This window comes from Salvelinus alpinus, chromosome 9, assembly GCF_045679555.1.
Source record: "Salvelinus alpinus chromosome 9, SLU_Salpinus.1, whole genome shotgun sequence".
NCBI lineage: Eukaryota > Metazoa > Chordata > Actinopteri > Salmoniformes > Salmonidae > Salvelinus > Salvelinus alpinus.
Window position 1 is genome coordinate 4,126,433 of NC_092094.1, and position 23,724 is coordinate 4,150,156.

Sequence of the window (23,724 nt, forward strand, 5' to 3'; positions counted from 1 at the left end):
TATGGGACATGATTCTGGTTGATTATGGGACATGATTCTGGTTGATTATGGGACTGACTGATAATGATTCTGGTTTATTATGGGACATGATTCTGGTTTATTATGGGACATGATTCTGGTTTATTATGGGACATGATTCTGGTTTATTATGGGACATGATTCTGGTTGATTATGGGACTGACTGATAATGATTCTGGTTTATTATGGGACATGATTCTGGTTTATTATGGGACTGACTGGTAATGATTCTGGTTTATTATGGGACATGATTCTGGTTTATTATGGGACATGATTCTGGTTTATTATGGGACTAACTGATAATGATTCTGGTTTGTTATGGGACATGATTCTGGTTTATTATGGGACTAACTGATAATGATTCTGGTTTATTATGGGACTGACTGAAGACAGACTGTCTGAAGTTGTATAATTTAACATGTAAACATTAGTCATTGCGAAGTCACCTTCAGTCCAATTCCGTTAATTCCCCATATATCTCTCTATTATGCGTGGGAATACTTTGGAACCGATTTCCTAAATTAAAATCACTCTGCGCTGATTTGCTGGTGTTTTTACAGTCTTAAAACAATGAAATGAAACTTTTTTGCTCTGAAAACTTAGGGGGACAAATAAAATCACCCGCAGGCCAAATTAGGGCTGTCAGTTGGGGAACCCTGCTTTAGTTTAGGGACTATATTAGACTGACTCACTACTGGGATATCCTTCCGCCTGGCACAGAGCATGGTGGTTCACCAGACGTTCGCCTGCTGTTTCGACCCTCCCTCTCTCTCTCTCTCTCTCTCTCTCTCTCTCTCTCTCCCTCTCTCTCTCCCTCTCTCTCGCTCTCTCCCTCTCTCTCTCTCGCTCACTCTCCCTTTCTCCCTCTCGCTCTCTCTCCCTCTCTCTCTCTCTCTCTCTCTCTCGCTCACTCTCCCTTTCTCCCTCTCTCTCCCTCTCTCGCTCACTCTTGCTCACTCTCCCTTTCTCCCTCTCTCTCGCTCCTACTACCACACCTGCTGTCTTGACCTCTGAATGCTCAGCTATGAAAAGCCAACTGACATTTACTCCTGAGGTGGTGACCTGTTGCACCCTCTACAACCACTGTGATTATTATTATTTGACCCTGCTGGTCATCTGTGAACGTTTGAACATCTTCAGTTTCAAGTTCTAATGTCACATAGAAAAGTACAGTAAAAGGATGTAAAAAGGGCTTTATAAAAAAAAGGATGTAAAAAGGGCTTTATAAAAAAAAGGATGTAAAAGGATGTAAAAAGGGCTTTATTTAAAAAAAAGGATGTAAAAGGATGTAAAAAGGGCTTTATAAAAACATGTGATTGATTGATTGGTTATATTTTACATAAGGGGCTATAGATTAACATAGATAGGGACTATGCCAGCTGGACACATACTACCTGGGTTATCCCCTCAGCAGTGTTATCAGCTAGTCAGAGTGACAGGGTTATCCCCTCAGCAGTGTTATCTCCTCAGCAGTGTTATCAGCTAGTCAGAGTGACAGGGTTATCTCCTCAGCAGTGTTATCAGCTAGTGAGAGTGACAGGGTTATCCTCTCAGCAGTGTTATCAGCTAGTCAGAGTGACAGGGTTATCTCCTCAGCAGTGTTATCAGCTAGTCAGAGTGACAGGGTTATCCCCTCAGCAGTGTTATCTCCTCAGCAGTGTTATCAGCTAGTCATAGTGACAGGGTTATCTCCTCAGCAGTGTTATCAGCTAGTCAGAGTGACAGGGTTATCCTCTCAGCAGTGTTATCTCCTCAGCAGTGTTATCAGCTAGTCATAGTGACAGGGTTATCTCCTCAGCAGTGTTATCAGCTAGTCAGAGTGACAGGGTTATCCTCTCAGCAGTGTTATCAGCTAGTCAGAGTGACAGGGTTATCCCCTCAGCAGTGTTATCTCCTCAGCAGTGTTATCAGCTAGTCATAGTGACAGGGTTATCTCCTCAGCAGTGTTATCAGCTAGTCAGAGTGACAGGGTTATCCTCTCAGCAGTGTTATCAGCTAGTCAGAGTGACAGGGTTATCCCCTCAGCAGTGTTATCTCCTCAGCAGTGTTATCAGCTAGTCATAGTGACAGGGTTATCTCCTCAGCAGTGTTATCAGCTAGTCAGAGTGACAGGGTTATCCTCTCAGCAGTGTTATCTCCTCAGCAGTGTTATCAGCTAGTCATAGTGACAGGGTTATCTCCTCAGCAGTGTTATCAGCTAGTCAGAGTGACAGGGTTATCCTCTCAGCAGTGTTATCAGCTAGTCAGAGTGACAGGGTTATCCCCTCAGCAGTGTTATCAGCTAGTCAGAGTGACAGGGTTATCCCCTCAGCAGTGTTATCCCCTCAGCAGTGTTATCAGCTAGTGAGAGTGACAGGGTTATCCCCTCAGCAGTGTTATCAGCTAGTCAGAGTGACAGGGGGGGTACAGGGGGTACTGTATAGTTCAGTTAGACAGGGGGGGTACAGGGGGTACTGTATAGTTCAGTTAGACAGGGGGGGTACAGGGGGTACTGTATAGTTCAGTTAGACAGGGGGGGTACAGGGGGTACTGTATAGTTCAGTTAGACAGGGGGTACTGTATAGTTCAGTTAGACAGGGGGGGTACAGGGGGTACTGTATAGTTCAGTTAGACAGGGGGGGGGTACAGGGGGTACTGTATAGTTCAGTTAGACAAGGGGGGTACAGGGGGTACTGTATAGTTCAGTTAGACAGGGGGGGTACAGGGGGTACTGTATAGTTCAGTTAGACAGGGGGGGTACAGGGGGTACTGTATAGTTCAGTTAGACAGGGGGGGTACAGGGGGTACTGTATAGTTCAGTTAGACAGGGGGTACTGTATAGTTCAGTTAGACAGGGGGGGTACAGGGGGTACTGTATAGTTCAGTTAGACAGGGGGGGTACAGGGGGTACTGTATAGTTCAGTTAGACAGGGGGGGTACAGGGGGTACTGTATAGTTCAGTTAGACAGGGGGGGTACAGGGGGTACTGTATGGTTCAGTTAGACAGGGGGTACTGTATAGTTCAGTTAGACAGGGGGGGTACAGGGGGTACTGTATAGTTCAGTTAGACAGGGGGGGTACAGGGGGTACTGTATAGTTCACATATATAGACCACAGCATTAGCCGTCTACTCTGTCAACAACACTGTTATAAGCTCAGAGCCACACAAACACACACACACACACACACACACACACACACACACACACACACACACACACACACACACACACACACACACACACACACACACACACACACACTCTCTCTCAGCCTATGTCTGCTGCTCTGTTCATATACCTTGATCTATGCAGTACGTAACGTTGCTACCAACCTGTCTGTTTGTCTGGAGTGCTGCTGTTATTACAATGGATGGTAAACCCCAGAGATTACTCGTCGGCAGGTGTCATTTTCCGTCATAGTATCTCTTCCTTAAAAAAAGTTAGATCTGCCGTTGCAAGTCTGTGTTTTCTTGAACGACCTCAAGTTAAGTAGGTAACTGTCAATGTATCCCCAATACATCCCCCCCCCCCCCATTAGGACAATAATTGATTGATTGATTGTCTCTATGTGTTTCAGAGGACAACAACGGCTACCACCACCATCACCATGACATCGACCTTGACGAGTATCCACACTCCCAACCTGACCCCTCAGAGGTAAACACACACACACACACACACACACACACACACACACACACACACACACACACACACACACACACACACACACACACACACACACACACACACACACACAGACACACACACACACAGACATACACAGACACACACCACAGTCTCCTGCAAAGGTTCAGTTCTCACTTCACTAGCACTGTGGATGTGGGGACACTTCACTAGCACTGCGGATGTGGGGACACTTCACTAGCACTGTGGATGTGGGGACACTTCACTAGCACTGTGGATGTGGGGACACTTCACTAGCACTGTGGATGTGGGGACACTTCACTAGCACTGTGGATGTGGGGACACTTCACTAGCACTGTGGATGTGGGGACACTTCTCTAGCACTGTGGATGTGGGGACACTTCACTAGCACTGTGGATGTGGGGGCACTTCTCTAGCACTGTGGATGTGGGGACACTTCACTAGCACTGTGGATGTGGGGACACTTCACTAGCACTGTGGATGTGGGGACACTTCACTAGCACTGTGGATGTGGGGACACTTCACTAGCACTGTGGATGTGGGGACACTTCACTAGCACTGTGGATGTGGGGACATTTCACTAGCACTGTGGATGTGGGGACACTTCACTAGCACTGTGGATGTGGGGACACTTCACTAGCACTGTTGACACTTCACTAGCACTGTGGATGTGGGGACACTTCACTAGCACTGTGGATGTGGGGACACTTCACTAGCACTGTGGATGTGGGGACATTTCACTAGCACTGTGGATGTGGGGACACTTCTCTAGCACTGTGGATGTGGGGACACTTCACTAGCACTGTGGATGTGGGGACACTTCACTAGCACTGTGGATGTGGGGACACTTCTCTAGCACTGTGGATGTGGGGACACTTGACTAGCACTGTGGATGTGGGGACACTTCACTAGCACTGTGGATGTGGGGACACTTCTCTAGCACTGTGGATGTGGGGACATTTCACTAGCACTGTGGATGTGGGGACACTTCTCTAGCACTGTGGATGTGGGGACACTTCACTAGCATTGAAATATCAATTGAAGAATGGGATCTTGAGTTGGAATATGGATTTATTTGATAGGCTGGTTGATTGATTGATTATTGATTGATAGATTGATTGATTGAGTGGGATTGAGTGGGATTTACACAATACATGATATAAAAGACCAAAACAGTACAGTTTGATCTGAAAACAGCTGTTACATCTGCTGGGGTGTCATGGTAACAGTGTGTCCTGTCCTCTACACCAGTTGTTCACCATTCAGTGTTGTGTAGTGTGTAATTGTGCATATACCCCAATACAAGTCTATTCAATGCTGTGTTACTTCTTCTTCTCCTTCCTGCGCTAGACCAGTTTGCATGTTATTGGGTTTATGCAAATATGTTAAGGTGCAGTCATTTTATTTCCATAGTCTAATGGACTTTCCAACTCACTTGTTACATTTTCCGGTCCAGTGTAAAACTTAAACATGTTACCCTGACCAGTTTGGGTCAACCCCGGCAACAGGAAGTTGTGAATTTCATGATGTCTCTGGGGATGTTTGTGTTTATGAATGTCCTTCCTTCCTTTCTTTCCCTTCCTGAAGTGTCATAGCAACACTGATTATCTCTTTCAGTGTACAGTAGTGGCTAAAAACACACCATCACTTTAACCACCCCTTTAACCACCCTGCCCTTTAACCACCCCGCCCCTTTAACCACCCCACCCCTTTAACCACCCCAACCCTTTAACCACCCTGCCCTTTAACCACCCCGCCCCTTTAACCACCCCACCCCTTTAACCACCCCAACCCTTTAACCACCCTGCCCTTTAACCACCCTGCCCTTTAACCACCCCACCCCTTTAACCACCCCAACCCTTTAACCACCCCGCCCCTTTAACCACCCCAACCCTTTAACCACCCCAACCCTTTAACCACCCCTCCCCTTTAACCACCCCAACCCTTTAACCACCCCAACCCTTTAACCACCCCAACCCTTTAACCACCCCTCCCCTTTAACCACCCCACCCCTTTAACCACCCCAACCCTTTAACCACCCCACCCCTTTAACCACCCCGCCCCTTTAACCACCCCACCCCTTTAACCACCCCAACCCTTTAACAACCCCATCCCTTTAACCACCCCACCCCTTTAACCACCCCACCCCTTTAACCACACCACCCCTTTAACCACCCCACCCCTTTAACCACCCCTCCCCTTTAACCACCCCACCCCTTTAACCACCCCGCCCCTTTAACCACCCCAACCCTTTAACCACCCCTCCCCTTTAACCAACCCACACCTTTACCCACCCCACCCCTTTAACCATCCCGCCCCTTTAACTACCCCAACCCTTTAACCACCCTGCCCCTTTAACCACCCCTCCCCTTTAACCACACCACCCCTTTAACCACCCCACACCTTTACCCACCCCACCCCTTTAACCATCCCGCCCCTTTAACTACCCCAACCCTTTAACTACCCCACCGCTTTAACTACCCCACCCCTTTAACCACACCACCCCTTTAACCCACCACCACTCCTCTATGGCCAGGATGTGGCTAGATGTCTTGCCCTTAGTGGTCTTCAGGTTGTCAATAAGACTGTGTGTGTGTGTGTGTGTGTGTGTGTGTGTGTGTGTGTGTGTGTGTGTGTGTGTGTGTGTGTGTGTGTGTGTGTGTGTGTGTGTGTGTGTGTGTGTGTGTGTGTGTGTGTGTGTGTACAGATGTAGAATCTTAATTTGAGCCAGTGTGCTACAGCAGGAAAATGTGAATTATTATGTGGATTAGAATTAATGGACATTTCAAAGTGAAAATTACAAACTTTAGAAGCCTTTTTAAAACTCAAATACTCTACAATTTTGCAACTAAAGAATGATCAAATTAAGATCCTACATCTGTGTGCATGTGTGTTTGAGGGGTGGGATCTACCTCACCCTTCCCTCCTCTCCCTGAACCTGGACAGAGCCTTAAATACATGTCCACTGTAACAGGGCTGACTGAGGTAGGAAGAGGCTGAGACACTGCTGCTCGCTGCACGGCACGCTGCCCTCTGTGTCAGTGTGTGTGGGAGGAGTGTTTGTGTGTGTGTGTGTGTGTGTGTGTGTGTTTGTTTTTCCGTTTCGATAGATTTAATAAAGTTGTGTTGTTTGTTTAGTGTCATGTTACAGTCTTTACACAAACCCGCAGCTGTCGGTTAAATACCTAATCATCTCTGTGTGTATATGAGTTGACACACTACATCACTACCTGCTGTAATTGTTGTCAGTGTGCACTGGAGCGTCCAGTGGTTATTTTGTGCCAGTCACAAAGGGTACAATAATGTGTTCTTAATTAATCCCCTTGGTGGGACAGAAAGCCGTAGAGTAGATCGGGATGCTGCTTGTCTGATCTATGTTTTAGATGCCAGACTTGGTGGGAGTACGATGTTGTTGTGTGTGAAATGAGAGCGTCATCGCCAGAGAGTTCTCTGGTCCTGTGTGGCTGGCTATATCCTGATTCTCTATACTCCTCGTCATGGATTTCAAAGGTTCAACTGGGGGGGGGGGGGGGACTTTCCACCATTGTTAAAGGAGAAGTTTACCCAAAATCCCAAAACGCCCAAGTGATTTCATACATTGAAACTAGACCAGTGGAGTTAGCTCTCTCCCACTTTCTGTCCCTCTTTCTGTCCCTCTAGTGCTGTACTGAAACGGCTGCGAAAAGAGGTCAAGTGACTCATGACATTGCTGGATTCATGCTTCAGAAATCGGCAATGTGTGGAAAATCGGTTGTTTTTATTGAATTAGCTATTTTTTGCCAAAGTACTATCGGTTTTGAGTCAGGAAACGTGTACTTTTCTACCCAAAAACATTTGCGATTATTTTATCTAATTATTTTATGTAGCCGACTGGCACAGCAGAGGAGATGGGAAACAACTGAGCATGTGCGCTCCCTGCTACGTAGAAACTGCACATTATGCATTTATTCACAGATGCTAGTTTTTTTGTGAAGACAGCGTTTCACATCAGTTATACGATGTAAAAAAACAACCTACAAAATATATCTGACGAAATACTCGCGAAGAAAACTAATGGAGGGACTCTGATGGTGTTGTTGAACCGTATTTATTTCAGCCTGAGTGTTCAGATGGCTGGACCACAGGCCCAACCCCTCCCTGGTTCACCACAGACTGGTGCTGCAGCAGTAGCTGGACCACAGGCCCAACCCATCCCTGGTTCACCACAGACTGGTGCTGCAGCAGTAGCTGGACCACAGGCCCAACCCCTCCCTGGTTCACCACAGACTGGTGCTGCAGCAGTAGCTGGACCACAGGCCCAACCCATCCCTGGTTCACCACAGACTGGTGCTGCAGCAGTAGCTGGACCACAGGCCCAACCCCTCCCTGGTTCACCACAGACTGGTGCTGCAGCAGTAGCTGGACCACAGGCCCCTCCCTGGTTCACCACAGACTGGTACTGCAGCAGTAGCTGGACCAAAGGCCCAACCCCTCCCTGCCATAATATGGACTCGGTCTTTTACCAAATAGGGCTATCTTCTGTATACCACCCCTACCTTGTCACAACACAACTGATTGGCTCAAACGCATTAAGAAGGAAAGAAATTCCACAAATTAACTTTTAAGACAGCACACCGTTTAATTGGAATGCATTCCAGGTGACTACCTCATGAAGCTGGTTGAGAGAATGCCAAGAGTGTGCAAAGCTGTCACCAAGGCAAAAGGGTGGCTACTATGAAGAATTTGTTTAACACTTTTTTGGGGGTTACTACATGATTCCATATGTGTTATTTCATAGTTTTGATGTCTTCACTATTATTCTACAATGTAGAAAATAGTGAAAAATTAAGAAAAACCCTTGAATGAGCAGGTATGTCCAAACTTTTGACTGGTATTGTGTATGTGACGCCATTGTTTTACTCCGTTGTCTTAGTGCACCAGCTGTTAGAATGACGTAGCTGTCGTAAAACAACGATCCAACCCTGACTTCGTTCCTCCCCCATCATCTTTTAACTAGGACTTTTAGTGACAAGCGTCATGTGAGAAAATTAGGAAATGTTGATTTTATTTTGCAACATACTGTTAAAAGTGTACACTTGTGGAAGGTAGTGTGTGTACATTCTGCAGAGCATTCGAAAACCCTTCTGCTGTGGACCTTTGGGCGTGGAAACAATGAGATATGAACTAAAGTGTTCCTCATTAAAAATGAAAAACAGTTGTTTTGTTCTCACCTGTGATTATACAGTCAGGGCTAGGTGCAATAACATAATGTTATAAATGATCTCTCTCTCTCTCTCTCTCTCTCTCTCTCTCTCTCTCTCTCTCTCTCTCTCTCTCTCTCTCTCTCTCTCTCTCTCTCTCTCACACAATGGTAGACAAATACTATCCTATGGTAGCAGTATATTACCCTATGGTAGCAGTATATTACCCTATGGTAGCAGTATATTACCCTATGGTAGCAGTATATTACCCAATGGTAGCAGTATATTACCCTATGGTAGCAGTATATTACCCTATGGTAGCAGTATACTACCCAATGGTAGCCATATATTACCCTGTGGTAGCCATATACTACCCTATGGTAGCAGTATAATACCCTAGATAGTAGTATGTTGTGGGTGGTGCCTGGTAAGGTCAGGAGGCTATTTTGCCAGGCAGTCCTAGCACAGCCCAGGGGTTAATATATGGGTACAGGCAGCCTAGCCATGCCTCTGTATTGGGTGTACCAGTGTGTGTGTGTATGTGTCTGCACCATGTCTGTATGGGGTGAACCATGTAGCCCTGTGTATGGTGGGCCAGGCTTGTGTGTGTGTCCTATCCTCATGACCCTGTCTTATCCTCGTGACCCTGTCTTATCCTCGTGACCCTGCCTTATCCTCATGGCTCTGCCTTATCCTCATGACCCTGTCTTATCCCCGTGACCCTGTCCTATCCTCATGACCCTGCCCTATCCCCTATCCTCATGACCCAATCCTCATGACCCTGCCCTAGCTCATGATCCTGTCCTATCCTCCTGACCCTGTCCTATCCTCATGACCCTGTCTTATCCTCATGACCCTCTCTTATCCTCATGACCCTATCTTATCCTTATGACCCTGTCTTATCCTCATGACCCTCTCTTATCCTCATGACCCTGTCCTATCCTCATGACCCTGTCTTATCCTCATGACCCTCTCTTATCCTCATGACCCTGTCCTATCCTTATGACGCTGTCCTATCCTTATGACCCTGTCCTATCCTCATGACCCAATCCTCATGTCCCTGCCCTAGCTCATGACCCTGTCCTATCCCCTATCCTATCCTCATGACTGTATCCTCATGACCCTATCCTCATGACCCTGCACTAGCTCATGACCCTGTCTTATCCTCATGACCCTGTCCTATCCTCATGACCCTGTCCTATCCCCTATCCTATCCTCATGACCCTATCCTCATGACCCTGCCTTATCCTTATGACCCTGCCCTATCCTCATGACCCTGTCCTAGCCCCTATCCTGTCCTCATGACCCTGTCCTATCCTCATGACCCTGTCTTATCCTCATGACCTAGTCCTATCCTCATGACCCTGTCTTATCCTCATGACCCTGTCCTATCCTCATGACCCAATCCTCATGACCCTGCCCTAGCTCATGACCCTGCCTTATCGTCATGACCTAGTCCTATCCTCATGACCCTGTCTTATCCTCATGACCCTGCCTTATCCTCATGACCTAGTCCTATCCTCATGACCCTGTCTTATCCTCATGACCCTGTCCTATCCTCATGACCCAATCCTCATGACCGTGCCCTAGCTCATGACCCTGCCTTATCCTCATGACCTAGTCCTATCCTCATGACCCTGTCCTATCCTCATGACCCTGTCCTATCCTCATGACCTAGTCCTATCCTCATGAACCTGTCCTATCCTCATGACCCTGTCTTATCCTCATGACCCTGTCTTATCATCATGGCCCTGTCTTATCCTCGTGACCCTGCCCTATCCTATTGACCATGCCTTATTGTCTTATCCTCATGACCCTGTCTTATCCTCGTGACCCTGTCTTATCCTCATGACCCTGTCCTATCCTCATGACCCAATCCTCATGACCCTGCCCTAGCTCATGACCTTGCCTTATCCTCATGACCTAGTCCTATCCTCATGACCCTGTCCTATCCTCATGACCTAGTCCTATCCTCATGACCCTGTCCTATCCTCATGACCTAGTCCTATCCTCATGACCATGTCCTATCCTCATGACCTAGTCCTATCCTCATGACCCTGCCTTATCCTAAACTCCCTGTACTATCCTCATGGCCCTGTCTTATCCTCATGACCATGCCCTATCCTCATGACCCTGTCCTATCCTCATGACCCTGTCCTCATGACCCTGTCTTATCCTTATGACCCTGTCCTATCCTCATGACCCTGTCTTATCCTCATGACCATGCCCTATCCTCATGACCCTGTCTTATCCTCATGACCCTGTCCTATCCTCATGACCATGCCCTATCCTCATGACACTGTCCTTTCCTCATGACCCTGTCCTATCCTCATGACAGTGCTGCAGTGAAGTGTGTTGCTTCTTGTGTAGTGTAGGTCGCCCATCCCCCCTCACTGCCTCTCTCTCCTGCCTCTCTCAGTAGTGGTCAGGTTTCAGCATCATGTGACCAGTTTTTATGAGGATGTCTAATCAGTCTACCCTTCAACAGCATCTAATCGGCATTCTAAACCCCTTCCTATGAGACCACTGTACTGCATTCTAAACCCCTTCCTATGAGACCACTGTACTGCATTCTAAACCCCTTCCTATGAGACCACTGTACTGCATTCTAAACCCTTCCTATTAGACCACTGTACTGCATTCTAAACCCCTTCCTATGAGACCACTGTACTGCATTCTAAACCCCTTCCTATGAGACCACTGTACTGCATTCTAAACCCCTTCCTATTAGACCACTGTACTGCATTCTAAACCCCTTCCTATTAGACCACTGTACTGCATTCTAAAACCCTTCCTATGAGACCACTGTACTGCATTCTAAACCCCTTCCTATTAGACCACTGTACTGCATTCTAAAACCCTTCCTATGAGACCACTGTACTGCATTCTAAACCCCTTCCTATTACACCACTGTACTGCATTCTAAACCCTTCCTATTAGACCACCGTACTGCATTCTAAACCCTTCCTATTAGACCACTGTACTGCATTCTAAATCCTTCCTATTAGACCACTGTACTGCATTCTAAACCCCTTCCTATGAGACCACTGTACTGCATTCTAAACCCCTTCCTATGAGACCACTGTACTGCATTCTAAACCCTTCCTATTAGACCACTGTACTGCATTCTAAACCCCTTCCTATGAGACCACTGTACTGCATTCTAAACCCCTTCCTATGAGACCACTGTACTGCATTCTAAACCCCTTCCTATTAGACCACTGTACTGCATTCTAAACCCCTTCCTATTAGACCACTGTACTGCATTCTAAAACCCTTCCTATGAGACCACTGTACTGCATTCTAAACCCCTTCCTATTAGACCACTGTACTGCATTCTAAAACCCTTCCTATGAGACCACTGTACTGCATTCTAAACCCCTTCCTATTACACCACTGTACTGCATTCTAAACCCTTCCTATTAGACCACCGTACTGCATTCTAAACCCTTCCTATTAGACCACTGTACTGCATTCTAAACCCTTCCTATTGGACCACTGTACTGCATTCTAAACCCTTCCTATTCAACCACTATACTGCATTCTAAAACCCTTCCTATGAGACCACTGTACTGCATTCTAAAACCCTTCCTATGAGACCACTGTACTGCATTCTAAACCCCTTCCTATTAGACCACTGTACTGCATTCTAAACCCCTTCCTATTAGACCACTGTACTGCATTCTAAACCCTTCCTATTAGACCACTGTACTGCATTCTAAACCCTTCCTATTAGACCACTGTACTGCATTCTAAACCCTTCCTATTAGACCACTGTACTGCATTCTAAATCCTTCCTATTAGACCACTGTACTGCATTCTAAACCCCTTCCTATTAGACCACTGTACTGCATTCTAAACCCCTTCCTATTAGACCACTGTACTGCATTCTAAACCCTTCCTATTAGACCACTGTACTGCATTCTAAACCCCTTCCTATTAGACCACTGTACTGCATTCTAAACCCTTCCTATTAGACCACTGTACTGCATTCTAAACCCTTCCTATTAGATCACTGTACTGCATTCTAAACCCCTTCCTATTAGACCACTGTACTGCATTCTAAACCCTTCCTATTAGACCACTGTACTGCATTCTAAACCCTTCCTATTAGACCACTGTACTGCATTCTAAACCCCTTCCTATGAGAGCACTGTACTGCATTCTAAACCCTTCCTATTAGACCACTGTACTGCATTCTAAACCCTTCCTATTAGACCACTGTACTGCATTCTAAACCCTTCCTATTCAACCACTATACTGCATTCTAAACCCTTCCTATTCAACCACTATACTGCATTCTAAACCCTTCCTATTAGACCACTGTACTGCATTCTAAACCCTTCCTATGAGACCACTGTACTGCATTCTAAACCCCTTCCTATTACACCACTGTACTGCATTCTAAACCCTTCCTATTAGATCACTGTACTGCATTCTAAAACCCTTCCTATGAGACCACTGTACTGCATTCTAAACTCTTCCTATTAGACCACTGTACTGCATTCTAAACCCTTCCTATTAGACCACTGTACTGCATTCTAAACCCTTCCTATTCAACCACTATACTGCATTCTAAACCCTTCCTATGAGACCACTGTACTGCATTCTAAACCCTTCCTATTAGATCCCTGTACTGCATTCTAAACCCTTCCTATTAGACCACTGTACTGCATTCTAAACCCTTCCTATTAGACCACTGTACTGCATTCTAAACCCCTTCCTATTAGACCACTGTACTGCATTCTAAACCCTTCCTATTAGACCACTGTACTGCATTCTAAACCCCTTCCTATTAGACCACTGTACTGTATTCTAAACCCTTCCTATTAGACCACTGTACTGCATTCTAAACCCCTTCCTATTAGACCACTGTACTGCATTCTAAACCCTTCCTATTAGACCACTGTACTGCATTCTAAACCCTTCCTATTAGACCACTGTACTGCATTCTAAACCCTTCCTATGAGACCACTGTACTGCATTCTAAACCCCTTCCTATTAGACCACTGTACTGCATTCTAAACCCTTCCTATTAGACCATTGTACTGCATTCTAAACCCTTCCTATTAGACCACTGTACTGCATTCTAAACCCTTCCTATTAGACCATTGTACTGCATTCTAAACCCTTCCTATTAGACCATTGTACTGCATTCTAAACCCTTCCTATTAGACCACTGTACTGCATTCTAAACCCTTCCTATTAGACCACTGTACTGCATTCTAAACCTTTCCTATTAGATCACTGTACTGCATTCTAAACCCTTCCTATTAGACCACTGTACTGCATTCTAAACCCTTCCTATTAGACCACTGTACTGCATTCTAAACCCTTCCTATTAGACCACTGTACTGCATTCTAAAACCCTTCCTATTAGACCACTGTACTGCATTCTAAACCCTTCCTATTACACCACTGTACTGCATTCTAAACCCTTCCTATTAGACCACTGTACTGCATTCTAAAACCCTTCCTATTAGACCACTGTACTGCATTCTAAATCCTTCCTATTAGACCACTGTACTGCATTCTAAACCCTTCCTATTAGACCACTGTACTGCATTCTAAACCCTTCCTATTAGACCACTGTACTGCATTCTAAACCCCTTCCTATTAGACCACTGTACTGCATTCTAAACCCTTCCTATTAGACCACTGTACTGCATTCTAAACCCTTCCTATTAGATCACTGTACTGCATTCTAAACCCTTCCTATTAGACCACTGTACTGCATTCTAAACCCTTCCTATTAGACCACTGTACTGCATTCTAAACCCTTCCTATTAGACCACTGTACTGCATTCTAAACCCTTCCTATTAGACCACTGTACTGCATTCTAAACCCTTCCTATTAGACCACTGTACTGCATTCTAAACCCTTCCTATTAGACCACTGTACTGCATTCTAAAGCCTTCCTATTAGACCACTGTACTGCATTCTAAACCCTTCCTATTAGACCACTGTACTGCATTCTAAAGCCTTCCTATTAGACCACTGTACTGCATTCTAAAGCCTTCCTATTAGACCACTGTACTGCATTCTAAACCCTTCCTATTAGACCACTGCACTGCATTCTAAACCCTTCCTATTAGATCACTGTACTGCATTCTAAACCCTTCCTATTAGACCACTGTACTGCATTCTAAACCCTTCCTATTAGATCACTGTACTGCATTCTAAAACCCTTCCTATTAGACCACTGTACTGCATTCTAAAACTCTTCCTATTAGACTACTGTACTGCATTCTAAACCCTTCCTATTAGATCACTGTACTGCATTCTAAACCCTTCCTATTAGACCACTGTACTGCATTCTAAAACCCTTCCTATTAGACCACTGTACTGCATTCTAAACCCTTCCTATTAGACCACTGTACTGCATTCTAAAACCCTTCCTATTAGACCACTGTACTGCATTCTAAAACCCTTCCTATTAGACCACTGTACTGCATTCTAAAACCCTTCCTATTAGACCACTGTACTGCATTCTAAACCCTTCCTATTAGACCACTGTACTGCATTCTAAACCCTTCCTATTAGACCACTGTACTGCATTCTAAACCCTTCCTATTACACCACTGTACTGTATTCTAAACCCTTCCTATTAGACCACTGTACTGCATTCTAAACCCTTCCTATTAGACCACTGTACTGCATTCTAAACCCTTCCTATTAGACCACTGTACTGCATTCTAAACCCTTCCTAATAGACCACTGTACTGCATTCTAAACCCTTCCTATTAGACCACTGTACTGCATTCTAAACCCTTCCTATTAGACCACTGTACTGCATTCTAAACCCTTCCTATTAGACCACTGTACTGCATTCTAAACCCTTCCTATTAGACCACTGTACTGCATTCTAAACCCTTCCTATTAGACCACTGTACTGCATTCTAAATCCTTCCTATTAGACCACTGTACTGCATTCTAAACCCTTCCTATTAGACCACTGTACTGCATTCTAAAACCCTTCCTATTAGACCACTGTACTGCATTCTAAAACCCTTCCTATTAGACCACTGTACTGCATTCTAAACCCCTTCCTATGAGACCACTGTACTGCATTCTAAACCCCTTCCTATTAGACCACTGTACTGCATTCTAAACCCCTTCCTATGAGACCACTGTACTGCATTCTAAAACCCTTCCTATTAGACCACTGTACTGCATTCTAAACCCTTCCTATTAGACCACTGTACTGCATTCTAAAACACTTCCGTGTTTGACTCTTACTTTACTGAAAGCTCCAATGCAGACATTTTTTATCTCATTATCAAATCATGTCTGGGTAACAATTAAGTACCTTACTGTGATTGTTTGCAATGATCAAAAATAGCTTCTTTGCATAGAGCAATTTCTCAAGCAAGAATTTTGCTGGGACTGTCTGGGAAGGATTTGAGTGGGGAGGGGACAACTGAAAACTAGCTGTTATTGGCAGAGAGGTTTGAAACGCTCTTTCTTATTGGTCTATAACTAATTTACCGCCTGGTGATGTCACAAGGCAGCCCAAAGCTCCATCCCACCAAAACAGGCTGACATTTGAGGCGGTCTTTTCAAACAGCTCTTACACTAAAAGGACATTATCATCATTTTCACAATTTCAGTATTATTCCAACCTCATAGTGTGGACATATATATATACACTAAACAGGTAAATCACATTTGTGACTGCACTGGGCTTGTAATGTTATCTGCTATAAGGGCACAGGGCGAGACCCAGATGCAGACACGAGAGGCAGATGGTTCGAGTCTCTGATATTTATTATAATCCAAGGGGCAGGCAAGAGAATGGTCGTGGACAGGCAAAAGATAATCAACAAGGTCAGAGTCCAGGAGATACAGAGTGGCAGGCAGGCTCGTGGTCAGGGCAGGCAGTATGAGCAGGCAGGCGGGTTCAGAGTCAAGGCAGGCAAGGGGTCAAAACCGGGAGGACTAGCAAACAGAGATAAGGGGAAAAACACGCTGGTTGACTTGACAAGACAAACTGGCAACAGACGAACAGGGAACACAGGAATAAATACCCAGGGACTAATAGAGAAAACGGGTGACACCTGGAGGGGGGTGGAGACAATCACAAAGACAGGTGAAACAGATCAGGGCGAGACAATCTGCCTTTAAGTGATAAAGTCTTAAAACACGGTAGAAAGGGTTGTATAAAGTTGTAAATAAATGTAGATTTGATATTTCAGAGCGAGATTTTTTTTCTAGTTTAAGAAACCTATCACTTCAGAATAGGTTTTGTACAGTCTTCCAATGAGCAGTATGGTTATCTAATAGCTTCTACACTTTTAGAAAGAAAAGGAGTTATCTAGAACCTAAAAGGGGTCTTTGGCGGTCCCCATAGGAGATGCATTTGAAGAACCCTTTTCAGTTCCAGGTAGAACCTGTTGGGTTCTAGGTAGAATCATTTTGGGTTCCATGTAGAACCCTTTTCACAGAGGGTTCTACATGGAACACAAAATAGTTTAGTTCTACCTAGAACCAAAAAGGGTTCTACTTGGAACCAAAAAGGGTTCTACTTGGAACCAAAAAGGGTTACCCTATTGGGGACAACCTAACAACCCTTTTGGAACCCATTGTTTCTAAGAGTGTGTGCGATCCAGTGGTTTCCCTCATCTTTACAGGGAGTTAACATTAGGCCCACCGCTCATCATCTCATCAGAGGGGAAATTACATATCCTTACTACTTTGAAGAAGAAAAAGAGAACTGACTTTTACCGTAATTCCTCACTAACCCTGGTTAACCTTCCCTGGTGCCCGAATTAGATCCTCTAAGCATTTATCTGAGCTACCCACTAGAACAGCCCAGAGACCCATGACAGGGAGGCCCAGCCTATGTTATCCATGGCACCATGTTATCCACGGCAGGGAGGCTGCTGTCTTTGAGACCGAGACGTCGTTAGTTACAACAGCTCTCTCTCTCTCATTTCCAGTAATTATAGATTACACATATGGAATCCCTATGTATGTTCTGTACACTGCAACCCTCCCCTCCGCAGTCAGGGCGTGTTAGCATAGACCCATGGTCTACATCTGAATTAAAGAGGATATATGTAGAACATGGTGAAGCCTACGTACAGTATAATATATTTTGGGTACCATGTAGAGCCGTCTGTGAAAAATCTGGAACGGGTTCTACCTGGAACCGAAAGGGGTTCTTCAAAAGGTTCTCCTATGTGGACAGATTCTAGATAGCACCTTTTTGTCTGTACCATATTGATTTCCACCTTGCAGATCTGCAAACATTGAAGGGTTAGGGCCAAGGGAAAAAGTGAATATAGGGAACAAATTGGTTTCTTCACGAGCGTATGGTTTGTTGACACTACTCGGGGTCCATCTGTAGATTACATGACACATTGGCCCAGTCAATTACAGAAACATGTGTCTGATGTTATCATGCTACGGCTGTCTGTACTTTGTTCTCTGGTGTTGTTTTCAGGTCTTAAGGTGGTTTGTATTGATTTTGTTGAACGATGAATAGCCATAGTGTATGTGTTCATTGTGTACTATAGTGTCCGATATAGGCTCCTTGGTTTGCTTTGTCAGCAGCATGTATCTCTGAATGTTGTCAGGCAGAGATGTCAGTGAGTCATAGGATCTAGGATCTCAGGGTTATTTTGCAGTGCTCAACCTGATTCATGTTTTTTCTCCAAGAAAACAAAAATGGCTTTCTGTTTTGATGCCCTGTTGGGATCCTCTGCTTTCTATCATCAGGGGAATGTAGTGAATGGATGTTTCATGTATAGATAAAAAAAAAAAAGTAATGCATTGAGGAAATCAGAGAAGTCGCAATCCATTTGTCATACCTCTATACTCTCACAGTTCTGTATTCTCTTCATTCTGTACATTAAGATGCTCCCTGGCGTCTTAGCTACATTCTGCCCCTGTTATGACATCACTTCCTGGTGTTGTGAGGTCACTTCCTCCCCTGGTGTTGAAACAAAGAGCTGTTATTGGTCGACTTGTGTTGCACTGCATCAGCCGGTGATTGCATGCCACGTCATCGACTGTGCAGTCTGGCATCAGTTCATTCGGAAAATAGGACCCCTTGACTTTTTCCACATTTCGTTACGTTACAGGTTTTTGCTCTGACATGCACTGTCAACTGTGGGACCTTATATAGACAGGGGTGTGCCTTTCCAAATCATGTCCAATCAATTGAATTTACCATCGGTGGACTCCAATCAAGTTGTAGAATCATCTCAAGGATGATCAATGGAAACAGGATGCACCTGAGCTCAATTTCGAGTCTCATAGCAAAGGGTCTGAATACTTATGTTAATAAGGTATTTCTGTTTTTTCATTATGGAGTATTGAGCGTATATTGATGAGGAAAAACATGTAGTTAGTCAATTTTAGAATAAGGTTGTAACGTAACAAAATGTGGAAAAAGTGAAGGGGTCTGACTACTTTCTGAATGCACCGTATGATGTGGTCAGCTGATATGTTAAATACCTATCCAGCCATTGTAACATCTGACATGTGTCTACAATCTAGTCTGGCAGGAACCCAACCATTACATTAGTGGGTTACTGGCAGACAGGAGGCTCTGTTGCTGATATGCTGACGTCATCCAGGAGCCTCCTCTGTCTCTCTCGCTCTCCCCCTCTCTCTCCCTCCTCTGCTCTGCTCTGCTCTCTCTCTCTCCTCTGCTCTCTCTCTCCCCCTCTCTCTCCCTCCTCTGCTCTGCTCTCTCTCTCTCTCTCCCTCCTCTGCTCTGCTCTGCTCTCTCTCTCTCCTCTGCTCTCTCTCTCTCCCTCCTCTGCTCTGCTCTGCTCTCTCTCTCTCCTCTGCTCTCTCTCTCCCCCTCCTCTGCTCTGCTCTCTCTCTCTCTCCTCTCGCTGGCTCTCTCTCTCCCTCCTCTGCTCTACTCTATCTCTCTCCTCTGCTCTCTCTTTCTCTCTCCTCTGCTCTCTCTTTCTCTCTCTCCTCTCACTGGCTCTCTCTCTCCTCTGCTCTCTGTCTCCCCCTCCTCTCTCTCCTCCCTCTTTCCTCTGGATGTATGATCAAGTGTGGGCTTGTCCTGGGCTGCAACTGGACTGGACGAAGCCCCTCTCCCCCTGTGAACGAGGGAGTAAAGGAGAGAGGGTGTAAAGGAGAGAGGAAATAAGTGAGTTAGGGGCTCGTCCGTCCGTGCACCCAGGGAAGAAGCAACCACTCTGGCTGTGTAAAAGGCCCTGCTGCCTTTCAGCTCATTGCAGACATAGCGGGAGTCACAGCTGATGCTTGGCAGACATACTATCCGGAGAGAGGGCCATGGAAGAGGAGGTAAAGTGCTCTTCTATTCTCACGCCCTCCCCCTTCGTAGTGACTGGTCAAACAGGACAGGCAGAACAATGTGTTTGTGAGAGGTCTAGGGTGTGGGGACTGCTATGCCTATAGTGCTTGTTGTGATCATTCTACTGCAGCTAGAGTCCTGTCTAGTTTTTATGTTGTAGTCATTCTACTGCAGCTAGAGTCCTGTCTACTTTTTATGTTGTAGTCATTCTACTGCAGCTAATCCTGTCTAGTTATGTTGTGATCATTCTACTGCAGCTAGAGCCCTGTCTAGTTTTGTTGTAGTCATTCTACTGCAGCTAGAGTCCTGTCTACTTTTTATTTTGTAATAATTCTACTGCAGCTAATCCTGTCTAGTTTTGTTGTAGTCATTCTACTGCAACTAATCCTGTCTAGTTTTTATGTTGTGATCATTCTACTGCAACTAATCCTGTCTAGTTTTTATGTTGTGATCATTATACTGCAGCTAGAGTCCTGTCTAGTTTTGTTGTAATCATTCGACTGCAACTAATCCTGTCTAGTTTTTATGTTGTAATCATTCTACTGCAGCTAGAGTCCTGTCTAGTTTTGTTGTAGTCATTCTACTGCAACTAATCCTGTCTAGTTTTTATGTTGTAATCATTCTACTGCAGCTAGAGTCCTGTCTAGTTTTTATGTTGTGATCATTCTACTGCAGCTAATCCTGTCTAGTTTTTATGTTGTGATCATTCTACTGCAACTAATCCTGTCTAGTTTTTATGTTGTGATCATTCTACTGCAACTAATCCTGTCTCGTTTTTATGTTGTGATCATTCTACTGCAACTAATCCTGTCTAGTTTGTATGTTGTCATCATTCTACTGCAGTTAGAGTCCTGTCTAGTTTTTATGTTGTGATCATTCTACTGCAACTAATCCTGTCTAGTTTGTATGTTGTCATCATTCTACTGCAGTTAGAGTTCTGTCTAGTTTTTATGTTGTGATCATTCTACTGCAACTAATCCTGTCTAGTTTTTCTGTTGTGATCATTCTACTGCAACTAATCCTGTCTCGTTTTTATGTTGTGATCATTCTACTGCAACTAATCCTGTCTAGTTTGTATGTTGTCATCATTCTACTGCAGTTAGAGTCCTGTCTAGTTTTTATGTTGTGATCATTCTACTGCAACTAATCCTGTCTAGTTTTTATGTTGTCATCATTCTACTGCAGTTAGAGTTCTGTCTAGTTTTTATGTTGTGATCATTCTACTGCAACTAATCCTGTCTAGTTTGTATGTTGTCATCATTCTACTGCAGCTAGAGTCCTGTCTAGTAGAGGTAGAGGGTACAGAGAGTGGGACTGGACCTAGTGTGTTGGGGGGACTACTTCGCCCAATGTTTTATGTTGTGCTAATTCTAAGAGCAGCTATGGTCCAGACAGCTACTGTAACAATGTCAGCATGGCCGGTTCTAGAATGTGCGGGGTGCAGTTAGTTATTTATAGGTATATGAACAGCTGTAGCAGCAATGAAAGAAAACAGGTCTCTTTCTCAACATGGCTTCCTGTGTGTGTGTGTGTGTGTGTGTGTGTGTGTGTGTGTGTGTGTGTGTGTGTGTGTGTGTGTGTGTGTGTGTGTGTGTGTGTGTGTGTGTGTGTGTGTGTGTGTGTGTGTGTGTGTGTGTGTCAGACAAGTGGAAGGTACATAGGCTCTGGTGCGTTACAAGGAGCTGCAGAATTTGGTAAATGGTAAACATAGCTGGGATATGGGGGTTGGTCGGGACGGTACCCAAAGTAAGAGTCCCGATCATGCATATAAAATGAATTGGAAGAGCTGCAGGCTTTACTGGGCCGGACATTGCGGTGGTTCAGTTGCCACATGACAGTGTTCCAAAAAAAACTGCTCCGGTTTCTAAATAAGAAAATACATCTGTAGAGATCAAATGTTATTCATCAACATGCTTGGTAAACAACGGGTGTGGACTAACCCTGAAATGCTTAGTCACGGGTCCTTCCCAAGAATGCAGAGAGAGAGAGAACATAGAGAAATACTAGGGGGAATAGGCAGGGGTCAGAGGTCATGGAGGTAGATATGTACATATAACTAGGAATAAAGTGACAGATGGTTAACAGTAGCAGCAGTGTATGTGATGAGTCAGAGCAGCTTACCGATCACTGTACCTGTACACAGCCCATCTGTAAATAGCCCACCCGACTACCTCATCCCCATATTGTTACTTACCCTCTTGCTCTTTTTGCACCCCAGTATCACTACTTGCACATCATCATCTGCACATCTATCACTCCAGTATTAATGCTAAATTTTTATTATTTTCACCTCTAGGGCCTATTTATTGCCTACCTCCCTACTCTTCTACATTTGCACACAATGTACATAGATGTTTCTATTTTTCTTTTCTTTGGTGTTATTGACTGAACGTTTGTTTATGTGTAACTCTGTGTTGTTGTTTTTGTCGCACTGCTTTGCTTTATCTTGGCCAGATCGCGCGGGGTTATAAATGAGAACTTGTTCTCAACTGGCCTACCTGGTTAAATAAAGGTTAAATAACAATAAATAAATAAAAAATGAGTCAAAAAAAAGGTTAGTGCAAAAAGGGTCAATGCAGACAGTCCGTGTAACTATTTGGTATACCCTCAAATTAAAAGCTGACAGTCTGCACTTTAACCTCCTAGTGAATGTATCATGTCAAGTCCAAAGTGCTGGAGTACAGAGCCACAACAACAACATCAACAACATCAACATCAACAACAACAACGTGTCAACTTCCCAATACTTTTGGAGCTCACTAGTAGTAACTAGGCAACAAGACAGACAACAAACAGTAACAGCAGCGTATGTGATGAGTCAAAATAGTTAGTACAAAAAGGGTCAATGTAGATAATCCGGGGAGATATTGGTTAACTATTTAACTAACTATTTATCAATCTTATGGCTTGGGGGTAGAAGCTGTTCAGGGTCCTGTTGGTTCCAGACTTGGTACATTGCTACCGCTTGCCTGTGCGTTAGCAGAGAGAACACTCTATGACTAGGCTGGCTGAGGTCTTTGACAATTTCTAGGGCCTTCCTCTGACACCGCCTGGTATAGAGGTCCTGGGTCGCAGGGAACTCGGCCCCAGTGATGTACTGGGCGGTACGCACTACCCTCTGTAGCGCTTTGTGGTTGGATGCCGAGCAGTTGCCCGTACCAAGCCGGTGATGCAGCCAGTCAAGATGCTCTCAATGGTGCAGCTGAAGGAATTTAAGGAAGATCTGAGGACACATGACAAATCTTTTCAACCTCCTGAGGGGTAAGAGGCATTGTCGTGCTCCCTTCACGACTGTGTTGGTGTATTTGGACCATGATAGGTCCTTAGCGATGTGGACACCGAGGAACTTGAAGCTCTCAACCCACTCCACTACAGCCCCGTCAATGTGAATGAGGGCGTGCTCTGTTTCCTGTAGTCCACGATCAGCTCCTTTGTCTTGCTGACGGTGAGGGAAAGGTTGTTGTCCTGGCACAGCACTGCCAGGTCTCTGACCTCCTCCCTATAGGCTGTCTCATCGTCGTCGGTGATCAGGCCTACCACCGTCGTGTTGTTGGAAAACTTAAGAGGGTGTTGGAGTCATGAGCGGCCAAA

General features: G+C 45.0%; 1 protein-coding gene across 2 annotated transcripts in view; it reads left to right on the forward strand.

Annotated features, from left to right (window-relative positions):
* Positions 1–23,724, forward strand: part of LOC139584172 (anoctamin-5-like) — an 80,616-nt gene that overhangs the window by 8,113 nt on the left and 48,779 nt on the right. Inside the window, exon 2 of one of the 2 annotated variants that reach the window (XM_071415717.1) lies at positions 3,577–3,656. In XM_071415717.1, coding sequence (XP_071271818.1) covers positions 3,577–3,656 — 80 coding nt within the window. Of the gene's footprint in view, positions 1–3,576; positions 3,657–19,973; positions 20,124–23,724 lie in introns of those variants that run through there. The other variant, XM_071415718.1, reaches the window with a different exon arrangement.